At 41.1% G+C, this 16,163-nt stretch overlaps 3 protein-coding genes across 3 annotated transcripts; 1 reads left to right on the forward strand and 2 right to left on the reverse strand.

Moving 5' to 3' along the window:
* Positions 1-232: 232 nt before the first annotated feature.
* Positions 233-2,093, reverse strand: LOC115378334 (leucine-rich repeat-containing protein 17). The gene is made up of 2 exons (XM_030078557.1): positions 1,628-2,093; positions 233-1,404 (listed from the first exon to the last, which is right to left on the reverse strand). The coding sequence occupies exons 1-2, from the start codon at positions 1,922-1,924 to the stop codon at positions 634-636; spliced, it is 1,068 nt and encodes a 355-aa protein (XP_029934417.1). The 5' UTR covers positions 1,925-2,093; the 3' UTR covers positions 233-633.
* Positions 2,094-3,932: 1,839 nt separating this feature from the next.
* On the reverse strand, positions 3,933-10,758 carry lsm12b (LSM12 homolog b). Its single transcript, XM_030078472.1, has 5 exons — positions 10,588-10,758; positions 7,677-7,810; positions 6,944-7,053; positions 4,818-4,944; positions 3,933-4,548 (listed from the first exon to the last, which is right to left on the reverse strand). The coding sequence occupies exons 1-5, from the start codon at positions 10,712-10,714 to the stop codon at positions 4,456-4,458; spliced, it is 591 nt and encodes a 196-aa protein (XP_029934332.1). The 5' UTR covers positions 10,715-10,758; the 3' UTR covers positions 3,933-4,455.
* Positions 10,759-12,366: 1,608 nt separating this feature from the next.
* Positions 12,367-15,609, forward strand: g6pc3 (glucose-6-phosphatase catalytic subunit 3). The gene is made up of 6 exons (XM_030077189.1): positions 12,367-12,601; positions 12,983-13,089; positions 13,183-13,273; positions 13,390-13,508; positions 14,133-14,274; positions 14,543-15,609. Exons 1-6 carry the CDS (start codon positions 12,384-12,386, stop codon positions 14,883-14,885), a joined length of 1,020 nt encoding a protein of 339 aa, XP_029933049.1. The 5' UTR covers positions 12,367-12,383; the 3' UTR covers positions 14,886-15,609.
* Positions 15,610-16,163: the final 554 nt, after the last annotated feature.

The following is a 16,163-nucleotide window of genomic DNA, read 5'->3' on the forward strand; positions in this document are numbered from 1 at the left end:
GCATGTTTAGAACTGTTAGATTTTTTTGATTTTCCCTATGTTTATGAACTACAAGCACACCAAAATATTAAAACTTAAATTAAATTTCAGTGATGAGGCGCCCATGATGAAGTGACAAATATCACCATGTCAGTGTCTCCTCTAATAATAGAAAATGATGTATGTTATATTAGTGAGTTATAATTTGTTATAATCTGACAGTGAAGTGCAGCATTGTTAAAAATAGCCAACAATGAGTAAAAAGCCCAGAGATCAGATCTCAACCAGTTCTCAAGGCATTTAAGGAGAATTTTATAAAAGAGAGAACCATGGGCAGGGCTTGATTTAAGGTCAAGTGGTGATGAGGATTTTAAAAATGTGGGACTGATGATATTGATAGTGTCAGTCCTTGCCACCGCATGGTCACAGATACAGACACAAGCTAAACAAAAGCTTTAAACAAGGTCCACAGATGTTCAGAAACAGCCCAAGTCCTCACCTAGGTCCCATTCTACAGACCATGGTTTCTGAAGACTTGATGCAGGTGGCAGGTCAAAATGGAAATACATATTGTAAGTGATAGGAGGTGTGTGGCAAACAGTCTCCAATGCAGTGAGTACACCACAGTCACAAAACACTCTCATAGCCTAAACATCATTTTTCTTGTGTCTGTGAGTCGGTGTCACTCACAGTTTGCTTGTTCTTGCGGTTGCGCTCTGCCTTGACCAGAGCACCAATCACAGCGAGCATGACAGTGATGGTGATGACCAGCACTGAGACCGTCTCAGCCATGCACAGCTGGCTGTCCATCGAGGCCAGGGTGGCCCCGGCCAGCTGAGGAGGGGCGTGACAGATGATGTCTGCATAGTCCTCCACCTTCAGGTGTCGAACGCGGTGGATCTTGCTGAAGACCCGCTGCAGGTCACAGTCACAGGTCCAGGGGTTAAGGGACATCTGGAGGTGGGTGCTGGTGGTTTGGAGGTTCAGGAAGGTCTTGAACTTGAGGTGCTCCAGCTGGTTGCCCTGGAGACCCAGCAGAGTCAGGCTGCGTAGAGGCGTCAGAGCCTCGGTCTCGATCAGCGAGATGTTGTTGTGGCTGAGAAGCAGCACCTCCAGGCTCTGCTGCCGGGTCAGCAGGCCATCCTTCAGCACGTTCAGCTTGTTCCCCGCCAGGTTGAGGAGGCTCAGGCGAGAGAGGCTGATGAGCACCTTGAACTCCATCGCATAAATCCGGTTGTAGCTGAGGTCCAGTTTCCTGAGGTTTTCAAAGTGGTTCAGCGACGGGGAGTCCACATGCTGCAGCAGGTTGTGGTCTAGCCGCAGCTCTTGGAGGGAGGACAGGCTTTCAGAGAAATCCTTAGGGAGCCAGCGCAGCCGGTTAAAACTCAGGTCCAGCCGCTCCAGAAATTGTAGAGATGACAGTGCCTGGAATTAATTAGTTAACACAATGATGAAAAGTGACATTGATGGAAAATGCAAAACATATCAGTTGCTCTTCACAGGTGTCAGAAATTACAAATAAGCATGAATATATAACCCAGCAGAGTTGCATGGAGGTAGCTTTTCACAGACAAAATCTATGTACTCACTACCAGGCATTCTATAATGGGAGGGGAAATGACATAAAACACAATTCCTGTTTTTGTACCTGTGGCTGCAGAGTCTGGATGCTGTTGTTGGACAGGAGGAGGATCCTGAGTGACCAAAGCCCAATAAAGGACCCGCTGCGTACCTCCGTCAGCTCGTTCCCACTCAGGTCCAGCAGCCAGGTGCCATGGGGAACAGAGTGAGGGATGTGTGCCAGCTGACGAGACCGGCAGTCCACCAGGTCAGACGACTCGTAGCACAGGCAGTGGTTGGGGCACAGCTTGAAGCTCAGCACCGTGACGAAGAGCAGAGGCAGGAGAGGCATCACACCGACCATCGTTTGGGAGCTGGAAGGCATCCTGTGTTCAGGCCAGAGTCCGCTCACTCCTGATCCAAGGCATGGCAGCAGATCATGACTAACCTCTTGTGCACAAGTTGAATCTGAAGGCCCTTATTAATTTTGTATGAGTGTACGAAGAAACCAACAAGACAGCTTCAAGGCAACACTGTTGATGTCGATTCAGTGAATGCTCTATGAGTGGACATTGAATATTTGTGATTAGAGGGGGATTATGGGCTTATACAGATAATCACAAAACCATATCTAGGGAACAAACCTGGCCTATTTTGGAGCCATTCCCAAAATACAGATTTGCATCTGCTACTGCATGATACAGATATGAGATTATTCATGAGGTCGACTTCTCTCCCAGTACCTTATCACGCAACATGACTTGCATCCACTGACTTTCCTCTTGCCTCTTTTTGGAAGAGAGCCGTCTCTCTCTCTCTCACCGAGTTTCAGGTCTGCCACGGCCCTCTCTGCGAGCTTGGATCACCCACAGCTTCATTTGATCGTCAGTGGAGCTGTACATCAGAACCAGTGCTCCTTGCTTGCTTATTCTTTAGTTTTTTTTTTGTTGTTGTTGTTTTTTTCATTTATTAATTTGGCCTTGGAGACAGTGACACATCATTTGCTTTCATTTCTGCAATCTTGGTCGGTTTATCTCTGCTTATCATTTTCTGTAAATAAACCTTCTTCATTGGCACACTGAGTTTTTTGGCAGTCTTTTCTCACCATTTTGGTTCTATGTGGGCAAAGATTTTGTTGAATCTGAAGGACACCATTAATTATAGACCAATGTATGAAGATAGTGACAAGATGAGACGACACAAGAGAACTGTTCATGTTGATTCAGTGAATGCCCTGTGAGTGGACGTTGAATATTTCTGATTAGAGAGGGATTATGGGCTTATACAGAACCACAAAACAGAACCACATCTAGGGAACAAACCTGGCCTCGTTTGGACCCGGTCCCAAAATACAGATTTGCATCTGCTACTGCATGATATAGATAAACAGAAATGAGTATTCATGAGATCAGTGACTTCTTTCCTGGTATCTCATCACATCATGGGTTTATGCAGCCTCATCACCTGAGGACAGCTGGAGCTCGTGACACTGTTTTTGGGTTACTGAGGGAATCAGCTTATTACCCACGGTGGTAAAAATGACAGAAATTTTGCCCCCCTGGCAGAGCGCAGTGACTTTGACCTCCAAAACAAATCTGAATGTTACCATCAAGGCTATTGAGACTCAAAGTTAATTCATACCGGTAGATACAGTTTAACCTGAGGACAGTCCACAGAACAGCCTGAGAGGTCAACACAACAGGAGGTGTTACCCAAAAACTACACAAGCCTACCTGAAACCGGGCTGAATAAACACCGTTCTTCTTATCGATTGCTCCCAGTTAGATCTGAATGCACTGGCAGTAACAATTTGCACACATTACTAATTGCCTTCAAAAACATGAGTACTACCACAAATTATCAGTAAAGATGTAGCACATCTGATTTACTGTCAAGTGCTCTCCGTTACCCAGAGGACACCAGTAAATGATGTCAAGTAACTTTGGGGAAACCAGAGGCTTTGGGCATTTAAATAATTAATGCAATGTGGAGCTAATCACAGAACTGATAGGTGCAGTTCCTGTAATTACCCCTATCCATCACAATACGGCTACCAGGCAAAACCTACAGAGAAATTTAGGGACTACCCAATAAATAAATAAAAAATAAAAACCTTTTAAAAAATTGACAGTGTATGACTCATCACATTAGAAGCAATTTTTCAACGGTAGTGATCTCTTTATAAGAAGCATCACCAACTAAACGTCAAACAATCGTATCCTTTCTTTCACAACTTCCTAAAATAATTCTCAGAGCTGCTAAACACTGATCCATTACTAAGTCCTCACCATCTGTTTCCTTAGGGTTCAATACTCAAAACCAAGTGATTGTGTTTAATGTTGCATTGAAATCATTCTTCACGAGTACTTCAAAAAGTTGTTAAAATTACAGTATTACAGTCAGAATTTTTGTTACTTTTATTTTAGAAAATGTCCTTTTAAAGTGTGGCGTTTCAAGTCACATTTTGTTTAAAATACAGAAAATACAGACACTTGTAGAACATGGATACAGCAAAAAGGAAACAATGACAGAAAATAAAGCTAACAAGCCTTTCTGACTGTTCTAGTTTTATCTTTTTGAGAAAATGGAATTGAAGGCAAAGGAAGGAGGGTGGAAAAGAAAAGGCTTTAGGGACATAAGAGGGGAGGAGTGGGGGCAGAATGAGAAGTTAGTTAAGGAAACTATGGTTGCTTTATGGTTCATGTTTAAATTATTCTTTATAAAGTCTAATTTAAGATTTAATCTTTCCTCTTTCTTTTTTGTCTTTTTCATTTAATGGTTTTTTGATCTTCCGGACCCAGGGCCCTCAGCGCTCCTCCTCGTGGTCTCAGACTGAGGGCAAGGAATGCCGACCTAGTCTGGCAGTGGGAACAAAACTGCCCGCGTCGCCTTCCCCGGCCGACCCACACTGCCAACTCAAGAAGATAAAGTGGAGTCCTTCTGTGTTTGCTGTGCTTGTGAACGTTGCATGGACTTCTGACTTTCCACGTCTCTAAAATGTTTCTCAACCTGCAAGGGAAAAAAAAACATGCATGAATAAACTGAAAGAATACACACTCATTAAGTAAAAGTGGCATCTGAAAACAGGAGGTACTTGAGCTGCCCAATGATCTGCCATAAGCTTCACGATTTGTTAAATGTAATGTGGTCAGCTAAGTCTTCTCAACAAAGCGTCTCCACGTAGAGAGACACCACCAAGACAACATAATGTCCTGCGTATTTTGTGACACAAGGTGGCACAGAAAAGTGTAGCAGAGGCAGTAAACCAGGATACTTACTATTTTGCGTACATGACTTAAAGCGCTTCCCTCTTTGCCTTTGCAGTTCTCAGCCTGGTAAGGCGGTGAGATTACAACGTCGTCCATCACAATAATGTTCTTCTCCTGCCATTTACAGTCTTTGATGCTGCAAAGAGAATAAGTTCCCATCAACATTTTGTCCATGGCTGAGAAGACAGTGTTAGGTTTGTGATGCAAACAACCTAATGTATTTCCCTCACTGTGGAGGGTTGTGACACTTTCCTACCAAACCATCTCCATGATTTCACTGACTACTCCATAACAGAGACAAACTTACAGTAATATCCGATAACTTCCATGTCAAATTCTACATTAGACAGCTGATTCTAGGCATCACTTTCAACTTAAGCAGTAAGGATATTTGTCGTGTGTAGTATTACTGGTGATATGATACTAGATCTAACAACAGCCAGGCTTGGAACAGACAGGTTGCATCATTAGGCAAAAACATCAACAACATAGTCTTTGGCTGCATATCTGCTTCCATTACTGCGCAAGGTGGGGAAAAAAAAACAAATGGTAAAGGGGTAAAATGCAGATTCTATTAAAATTAAAATATCATTAATTAAATAATGGCAACGACATGTTGAAACAAACTGCATCTGACCTCAAAAAAGAAAAAAAAAACAACAAAAACAGCAACACACCCATCCTGGTGTCTGATACCAGGCTGGAACAGGACATCAGATATTTGAGACTTTTGTCAGTGCTCTAATCCGATACCACGAGACATTTAACACACTGAGTTGGTTTTTATATATCTTTTTTCCACAAACTTTTCCACAAAGGTTTATATCAATTATATTCCAAAGACACACTAACTAAAATCAGCCCAGGACATATCCCACCTAATGGTCTAAATCTGAACTGTTTGATATTTCTACTAGCCGATACTTTAAATACTCTGAGCCGACAGTCAAAAACTGGTCACAGAAGATCCTTGTAAAGGGAGCCTGAACGTCATTATTCCTCTGAAATATACTCCTTTACACAGTGGAGTCAGCTGTAGTCAGCCAAACCCTGCCGCCTGACTGAACAATTTTAGTGCTTTTACTTTGTTTACCAAATTTTGTCTAAAAAATTGTCTTATCTTCAATAGAGAGAGGCTCTTGTGAATCAAAGGCGTAGTTCCCGCAGTAAACAGTGCTGGTTACTAATTACGTATATCACAGAGCTTGCTCCGACACAAAATGTTTTCTCATTATACTGCCAACAGTGATTATTTTCTAGATCAGTAGAGGTGCAACAGCAGTATCTGTACTATCAGAAACAGTGCCAGTCCCACTCGCAAACAGCTGTGCTTGAATCAGAAAATGAAACTGCGTTAATACAGATACTCATAAACTTTGGCACAATAAAACACTTTTCTGGCGGAGGGAGAAAGCTGTCTGCACTGTGGTGATTCTTTAAGTCGAGTGAAGGACAGTGAAGCAGCCGAGATATAGAGACAATGATTCCAGAGGAGAAGTTAGTGCCTATCTCTTTTGAGAGAGAGAATTCAAATCATTCTTTACTGTTTTAATAAATACATGCTATGAACAGAATGTTTGAAACAGAAATGCATTTTCTTTCACACAGATTTTTACAGTCATTTTCATCTGGGTGCACTGTATCACTCAAAAAACTCTGTGGCATGTTCTTAAGTAAGAATTTTGGTTTGAAAGGTTTGATCAGAAGTAAGATACTCTAACATGAAAACTGCTGAAATGCTGCAGTTTGTGGAATCAAGCTTTCTGCTCACATTTAAGAAACTATATCCTTTAAACCATTTCATGTAATCCATTTTCTAGTTTGTCTCCATTAACCGAAGACTGTATTGCATGTATGCAACAACCATTGTTAACCACAAGTTGATGCATAATGTGATGAGTAAATGGAAGTAATGCAGCACGATTTACTGTCAACCACTACCCGAATCAGCCAATCTCCTTAATGAAATACCTGGCACTCCTCGTAGCTCTGAACTGAACTGGCATTGGTGCACTTCTACAAATGAGCTATGTTTTCAAAGAATGATGAGCTTTTGACCTTTGCTGCTGAACATCTTGAGCTTTGAGCTGCCCCTGCTGTGGTTCTCTGAATGAACAAGTGAATGAAGTGCTTACGTTTTGTGAATAGTCTGGAATAGCTGCTGGCCCTCCACAGAAACCCCAGCACTGATTGCATAGGCTTGGGACAGCTTGTCCTCCTTTTCTGTCCGTGCTCGATTGGCAAGCTGTGGAGAATTATTCAGAAGAAGATATGACACTCAAACAAATTTTAACTTTGTAACAAGGATAGCTTCTTATCTTTAATTAAATTAACCACAAATGCTACATTCATTCCCCCCCCACAACTCAATCTATCAACATTGTGTTCTACGTCTCGGTGAAGCTGAAAGAATTATTCTTTTGTGCCTTCTTGCTCTGTAAGGCGATACTCGGAAAGGAATGGAAGTGATTCACTTAAACAAATCTATGTACACAACTGCTCGAGCAAAGCATTACCTGTTCCTGGCTCAGCAATATAAATATAAATGTTTGGATTACACATTTTCATTCATTCATCTTTACCTTTCCCTGCATATACGTAGTCATTAGATCACTGCCAGTTCATCACAGGGCTTAATCCACACTTCAAACATATTTTACCAACAGGGAAGAGTTCTCACACACTTTTTTTTTTTTTTTTTTTGCCCTGGGCAATATATGAGCCTTCTGTTACATGAGTTTTCAATGTCAAGACAATTTGATTACACAACTTCAGCTTTAACTGACACTGCAATTAGTCAAAATGTAACCTTGGCTACATGAGATGCAAACCACCGAGACGCTTACATACAGCCAATGAAGGACTTACCTTGCTAACATTCAGTGATGCTAGTGGAGGCGGGGTCTCAGTGCGGTCATTTATTATGTCCACTTCAGAAACATAGGCTAAGTTGATCAGGATGACGTCATTGAGGTTTGGCTTTCCACTGGAGGAAGCACATTCTGAGAGGAACCCGAGTCAAGGTACAATAACGTTGCAACAATACATCAAAGCACAAAATGACACTAAAAAACATCAGACATGGAGAACTTGAACCTGCTAAGTTGGACTGCACAGAGTTACCCAAGAGGCAGAGGAGGCGCTACTCCTCACTGCCTGGCTGACAGTGAGAAGTAGTGCCAGTCACTGCATGCTGCCAGACATGTAAAGGACAATGCTGCCACCTATAGTGAACATGGATGAAGAAATCCCTCAAGCCCCTGTAACTGAGCCCTTAAAGTAAATTGTATGTTTTTATCTATACCAATAACTGCAAAGCAGAACACTGCAAACAGCTTTTGTGACTATTAAACGTGTTTTTGCTAGTGTTTCACTGCTGAAAACTACCACTGAAACACATTCAGTTGCACTTCGTGTGGAGTTACTACTGGTTAATGATTATGCTGGCATCTGTTTCAACTTTGTGACCGCCTGTCCCCACCCCACCCAACAGTTACCTTGTTCACACAGGTATTAAATACTCAAACGGTCCTCTCACGAAATCCTGACTGATTTTATGAAGTCACTGATATAAAGGTTAGCCAAGGCCTGGACTGTTCAGTGCACTGATTTCAGGTTGAGCTCTTCATTAGTCCTAGGGTGGGGTAACCGGGTTGACAGCACCGTCCAGCTTAACACCCTTTTAAAAAAAATTACATGCACAGAAAAAAAAATACACTAACTTTAAAAATTCTAAAGTTGGTGTGTATGTTATCGGTTATAATTTTAATATAAGCCCGTTTTTTTTTTTTTTTTTTTTTCTCTAAACCAACACCACTTCTCCTGCTGGCATACTGGCCTCCTCATCAATTTGAATTGGTTGCATGTAAAAGACAAACAAATGCAGAAGTCATGAGCACTTACAGATCACACACAGACACAACAGTGTGGCACGACAGAGACAATGTGACCTGTCACTGAATGAGCTAGGATTTCTGTGGAAATAAAACTGTTGGTGCATCCTATTATACTTTCAACACCAGGCACAGATAAACTGTGAAAAAAAAAATCTATCTGATCTCAATCACATTGTGAGCAATATAACGAAGGACCAGCTCTTAAACCTTAAATCGTTCTGCCGTATTTTATCAAATTCAAAACCTGACACAAGAGGACTATTTTAAATCTATATTCAGTTGTGAGGTTACCCAATAGGCGCACCGGCCATGAACAGTAAACTTCAGGGCATTAAAAGCAAACAAATGATTGGAAAAATAACTACTTTTCCAATCATCTCTACGCCTTAAAACTCTGATCGGCTGTACTTTGTTCTCCTGCGGATAGACCAGTTTGACATTATAATTAGTATAAATTTCGTTATTTTTTTTAAAAACTCATTGTAGGTAATGATGTGACTGAGCATGCCACCTTCTTAAGGTTCATAACACACACCATTAATGGATCGAGACATTAATGCTGAACAATTTATCATTATCTAGATATGATCATGTGTGATATTAATATCTCCAAAGGGCAACGATAAAGATTATATCAAATTTACGGTTAGGGCTATAGCCTAAGACAGTGCCTGGTGTCTTCTGATCCAAAAAATATTTTGTGAACTAACTGCATTTTCTACATGCAGTTTTTTGAAGCGTGCTCAGTTTTCACTGTTACACCTGAAATATTTGCTGAAGCAGGGGTTTCAGCAAAATGTTTGATTTTAATCGTTTTTAATTTATTTTAATGCAGCCTACGACAGCGATTGGTCTGTTCTGGTTAATAAAACACTTTGTGAAGTAACTGCATTTTCCTACACCCATTTACTTCTATTGTGCTGGCTTTTTGAAGGCTTAATATTCACTGTTACTAAACTTAAAATCTGAAATAAGGGTGATCCCACGGTCGTATCGTATAGGCATTGAAATACTTGGCATAAATATCGAGGTATGAAATTGAGTCCATATCGTGCAGCCCTAGGAGACATCCTGTCACAGCTCAGCAGCTCGGTGTAATGGCATCGCACTCATGATGCTTGATAAAACAACCATTAAGCTAAATACATTAAAACAGAACCCGGGTTGTATCTTAATTCATCTAATAAATCCCAAACTATAGTACCGCCATCACACTGGGTGAAACATGGGGGAAATTAAGGCTGGTGGAGCTAATAGAGATAAAACGAGCCGTTAGCGACAATATGTGCCTGACTGACCATAGCACCAGGCGAAAGTTAGCATGCTAGCTAAGCTAACAGCAATATGACTAGAGGTGGCCATTCACTAACCATTCATTCTTAGCTTTTCACAGATAATTCATTACAGTTGCGGGTGAAGTCACATAAAATGCGCTTAGTAAACCGAGATGTCTGCGTGAAGTCCAGATGCGGTAACGTTACATGTCAGTTAGCTGGCTAACTAGCAACGGATTGTGCTTGTGGAGACAAGCACACAGCCATGATGCCTTACTAGAATCCGCTGCCAGATAGTGATCCATGTTGAGCTCTGGCAAATACAATGTGTGCAATCAAAACACATGCACTTCACAGCAGCCGGTGTGAAGCACCTGGAGCAGCCCCCGGCAACTACCAGCCGGGTCTACAACAGATGGAGGATGGGTAAATGTGAACAAAAGTGGTCAGTGAAACTATTTTAAAAACGGACAAAGATAACCAACTCGGCTACCACACCAATTACGCCTGCGCGGATCACTATTTGACATATTTTCGGTTACCCTACAGGCCCTTGCAGCCAGGGAGGCCCACAGAGTCGTCCGCCGCCCGAAAACACACAAAGGATACTCAGAGTTAACATCTTGGACTGGTAGTCAAAGGCGACCACCTCTCCTTGCAGACGTTGGCCCAAGCAGGTGAGGCAAGAGACATGGCTCCCGACGCTGAAATACTCCCCCGGTCCAGGAGCCGCCATCTTCTCCGCCAGGAAACCGGAGCGCCTGCCTACGTAAAACTACGCGATGACGTAAGCAGACGAAACATGGGCGTGTCGAATCACGTCGCGTCCTTGGTTTACGAGTACGATTTTATAATTTCATTATTGTTTTGGCTAAATATTATATCCATAAAACGATTCCGCTTAAAAATATACTATAAATTAAAATAGAATTTATATAATTTACATATAATAATTGTTATAATTTAATCATATTTTATTTGTAACTATTAAACATTTTAAACTAAAAAATTACAAATTGGCAAAAACATATTATTTAGGCATTATTACTTAGGCATTTCAAATTTACGACAATTACTTAGCACACCCTACAATTTCATTGTAATTGACTGTAATTTATTTTTATGTTATTTTATGTTATTTTTATAATAAAGTATATATGCAGCCACTTTTTAAATAAAAAAAATGTATGTAACATGTATACTTCATGTGCATTACTTGAATTTATTCAAATAAAGGGAAAAGAATCTGGCGATAGTTTCAATCAAAGTCAAGGTGACTTTACTGTCAAACACTTGCGTCTATTATTATTATTATCATTATTATTAGTTATGCTTATTTCTCTGCACTACTTATTGTTTCTTCTGTTTGTAAACAATGTCGTTATCTTCTTCGTTTACGTCATGTTCATGAGTTGAAATAAAGATTTACAAAAATCTTTGATGAAAATAATTTCTCTCTCGAAAGAAGTTATGAGTGTGATATTGATATTTTTTCATTTTTCTCCATTTGTTCTTTTAATAGAGATATGAACTCCAAAATAAGAGCTTTGCTTCAGGACAACATGGTTTCGACTGCTATAGTAGCATTTAATATTCACTTGATAAAAAAAAAAAAAAAAAAAAAAAAAAAAGTTCGGTCTTTACCACAAAAAGTCTTTGTAACAAATAATGTAAAACAAGTCTCACTTCAAGTTGATCCCCACTTTATTTTTGGTGTTGTAAATTTGTATAAGGGCCGTGAAAAGATGGTAATAATTTTATAGTTAACAAAGTTTTCTCTTCTGATTTTTCTCTTTCTCAAGTACAAGCATTATATTTAGCTGCTGATGTTTATAGTACCAGAGGATAATGCATTTTTTTTTTTACTTCTTCCCAAATACCTCATTCGCAAATACAAAACCCCAAAACAAAACAAAACAGAATAATAATAATAATAATAATAATAATAATAATAATATTGATGATGACAATAATAATAATAATTCCCTGTATTTCCGAGGCAACTGGAACATGTCAACGATTTCTTCCTGACAAAACAAAAAGCGATCAAAACAATAAATGTATGCAATATTTTCAAAATCTTAAAGTGAGTTTATTATCACACAGTCGCTTTATTTATTCATTTATTTATCTATCTTTTTTGGACATGTTTGCTTTGTTTTTGCTGCATTTCTCTCATTTGCACTACCTCACATTGTTAATGCCTCACATATGTGCAAGCACTCATTCATAAATAATATGTTTCAGGTCGAGGCGGTCGGCGCTGCGCCCCCTGCAGGAGCCAGGCGGCACTGCAGGCTGATGTCGTGCAAAACTGCGGTGGACTACATCTCTCTCTCTCTTTCGGTTTCACTTTATCTTTATTTATTTATTTTTTTAAAACTTGATCTGGTTTGGATTTGAGGATGGAGGCGCTTCACATCCAGGGGATCCAGATGGCAGAGAGTCTCCAGCAGAGGACGATGAGTCAAGAGAAAGTTTGGCTGATCGTCACCCACATGGGGGATCCCAAAGCAGCCTTCCTGCTCTTCTTCCCCCTGTCCTACTTCACCTGCAGGCGCACTGGGGTGGCGCTCCTGTGGGTGGCCGCCATATCCGAGTGGCTAAACTTGGTTTTCAAATGGTAAGAGAGCACACAAAACAAACAAACACACAGCTATTTCACCTTCCGGTTGCACCATTACCGTTAGCATGCTACGTTTCATGCCCACACCTACAAGAAGTAGCGTCAGTCAGTGGGTAATTTTTTAAATACATTTTTAAATTCTGTTTTTACTTGTTACATTGAACATAGGAAAAACAAACATTTGATTAAGTTGGAAAAAAAACAACAGCAACTGACAAGCCGGCTTCCGGGTTAACAAACGCTGTCCGACGGTGTTTACCATCCGAGGTGAAACAAACATCGGAACGTTTCTATAACATGCCATTATGAGATCCATTATATTAAAGTTACTCGATATGATTATCACCATCATTATTGTTGTTTTTATCATCCCGCTAGGATGCTGTTTGGGGAGCGGCCGTTCTGGTGGATCGGTGAATCTCGCCTGTTTGTCAACAACCCACCCAAAGTCCAGCAGTTTGCCTCCACCTGTGAAACTGGCCCAGGTAAGAGGTCCTCATTAATTGAATTTGAATACAGGTAAATGTGAAGCACCATCAACCCCCCAGCTGAGCTCTAACGGTGCCGTCTGTCCTCAGGCAGTCCGTCGGGACACGCCATGGTGACGGCGGCGGCCTGGTGGGTGATGGCGGCGTCCCTGGGCTCCTCCCTCTACTCCCGCACCCACAGGTTACATTAAAGACACAAGACATGATGATTAGAGAGGCAGGCAGTCTAGCCAAGGACAGGGACAACCAGGACCAAGTGTTTTCCAGTGATTTGTGCGTGTTTGTGCCCCCACCCAGCGTGCTGCTGTCCGCCCTGCCCTACCTGCTGTACGCCGGCATGCTGCTGGCGGTGGGACTGTCTCGCATCTTCATCCTGGCCCACTTCCCTCATCAGGTGGTTTCCGGCACTGTGGCAGGTCTGCATCAAATGTCACACTGGCTTTATGTTTCTCAGCATCACTCATGTTGGGCTCACAAGTCAGAGGTCAACACTATTCATGTTAATATTCCTACTCTGTGTTTTCCAGGGACTTAACCTCCCTGTACCCTCAAATTTATGACCATTTTTAGCATTTAGGATCATTTTGACACTAGCAATTCAAACCTCCAGAAAATGATGGTAACAAAAAGTGTTACCCAAGTTGTCAGGTACTTTATGTTTCTTGTTGACTGCATAAATCGCCCTTTAAATAAAACATAACATCTCCCCCACTTACTGCTCTTTATACAGCAAAGTTCTCGTGGGAATCATGTTTTTCCCTTCCAAATGTCCCATGAACTGTCAGTGGTTCTCACACTAAAGCAGAGGGAAGTTTTTCAAAGATTATAAATGGCATGTTATAGTTCCTTTGTGTCTTCCAAAACTACTAAAGCAAATGTGTGTACAATGTTTATATTTGTTGTATGTTTTATACAGCTAAATCCGCATGAGGACATTAAAAACATATCATCATGCTGATTTTATGTTTATCCACTTGACCGCATTAAATTAGGAAACTCAAAAGCTATGCTGAGGGTTAACCTGAGTCAACTGTTGCCAGGTTTGGTTTTGGGTGTTGTGCTGAGCCGCAGAGTGCCGGAAGGGCGCCCCCTGCTGTTCTTTGTGTGCTGCAGCATGGGCCTGCTGCTCGGTGCTCTGCTGCTGCACGCTGGGCTGGAGCAGCTGGGAGTCAACCTCTCCTGGTGAGTCTGCCCTACAGGCACGCGTAAAAACATCGATATAGACATACAGATACATAAATAAAGCTGTTATTAAAGCTGCTACATTTGTAAACACACCTTAACTAAACATTCAATTACATGTCAGACCTGTAGGTTATTTCATTTGTGTGCTTGTCTGTAATGCAGTGTATTTCTCCACGCTAGAAGAGCTGAAAAACTGCCTCAGCTGGGCCTATTCTATTCTATTCTATTCTATTCTATGTTGTTTTATTTTACTCTGTTCTGATAGGTCTATTGCCTTGGCTGAGAAATGGTGCGCCCATTCAGAGTGGATTCGGCTGGACACAGTGCCCTTCTCCTCCCTGACCCGAGACTGCGGGGCGCTGCTGGGTCTGGGACTGGCCCAGTACTGGAAGCCCGGCGGGTGGTCTCTCCCCTGGGCCCCGCGGGCGCTATGTGTGGCGCTCTCCTCCATGGGACTGTACCACATCAACCGTCTGCCGCTGCCCATCCGCCCCCAGACCCTCTTCTACAGCCTGTTCTTTCTCAAATTCGCCATCGTGCCTCAGGTGGTCATGGTGCTGGTGCCCGGACTGGTGCACCTTCTGACCGACAAAAAGAAGAAGGACTAGGGTCAAGTGTGTGGAGACGCCACGTCGCACGTCGTGCCGTTCATTGTTAAAGGAGAAAATACTACTGCACTTGAGGAAAAAATTAGTTTGGAAGCAGGCGCGTGGGGACAGAACATCAAATGCAGATGTTATTCATGCCAGCAAAGATTATTGTTTTGTTGATGGCTAAGCTGAACCCATTTTCTGTAAATACTTTAAAGTTGCAATGCTTAATGTATCTCCAGCTCATGAATACTCCAACAAGACAGTCACTCCATATTTTTCTTCTGCTATAATTGAATTGTCCGGGGGAACATAGCTTCAGTTTTTCTCTGTTGGTATCAACATGTGAGTCTCTGTCATAGCTACTTATTGTATTGCACATGAATGTCATTATCCAGTTACTGTTAGGAATGCCGTAAAGTCATATTTGCCAAATGGTGAGCTTACAGTCATGAGGTTTTCTCTTGGTGCAGTGCAGCTCTGACATATTGAGGATTTGTTTGGGTGTAGTATGTGAAAATATAAGTAAATACATAAAGTACAATTAAAATTGAATACATAGGCAGATAACCTCATAATTCCATGCTCACAACATATAAACAATCAATGTAACCTACTAGTGTGGGAGATTAGCACCATCTTTTGGTCAAGCTGGTGCTCATAGTTAGGGTAAATAATAAACATAATGTATGTCAGTTGTTTATGCTGTTTATACTGTATGTAGGTGGTGCTTTGCCGACCAGGGGCCAGATTCTCCAAAAAGTTCTTACTAATAATCTTAAGACGTTTCGTAAGAGGAAAAAATGAGAAGTTCATAAGAATGTTCTCAAGTGCTATTCCCCATTATTTTCTTAAGAACTGCACATTATCTTAAGAACTTCTTAATTTTTTCCACTTACAAACTTCTCAACTCTCTACCTTTATGTAAACAAACAGCCTCGAGCTGCAACCCACAGCAGTTCCATCTAAAATACAACAAAACAATATCCATTATAGTCTCAACGTTGATTTGATGTTATAAAAGTGTTTTCTCAAAAATTGAGATACATACTTTGTATTGGACAGCGACGATATTACTAACCTATTAGTTAATGGAATCTAAATGTAATTGACATATGAATGGTGACTGGTGGCTAAACAAAATGTCCTCATATAGACTCAGAAACAATATATGTGCCTATATGTGTCTAAATACTGGTTTAGATATTAGGCTGAATTACAGTTTAGATAACGATTATCACTATGTTAACATATACAATGTAAAATTATTAAGGTATTAGCCTACTACATTAATCT

The sequence above is a fragment of the Myripristis murdjan genome, chromosome 19 (assembly GCF_902150065.1).
Source record: "Myripristis murdjan chromosome 19, fMyrMur1.1, whole genome shotgun sequence".
Classification (NCBI taxonomy): Eukaryota; Metazoa; Chordata; class Actinopteri; order Holocentriformes; family Holocentridae; genus Myripristis; species Myripristis murdjan.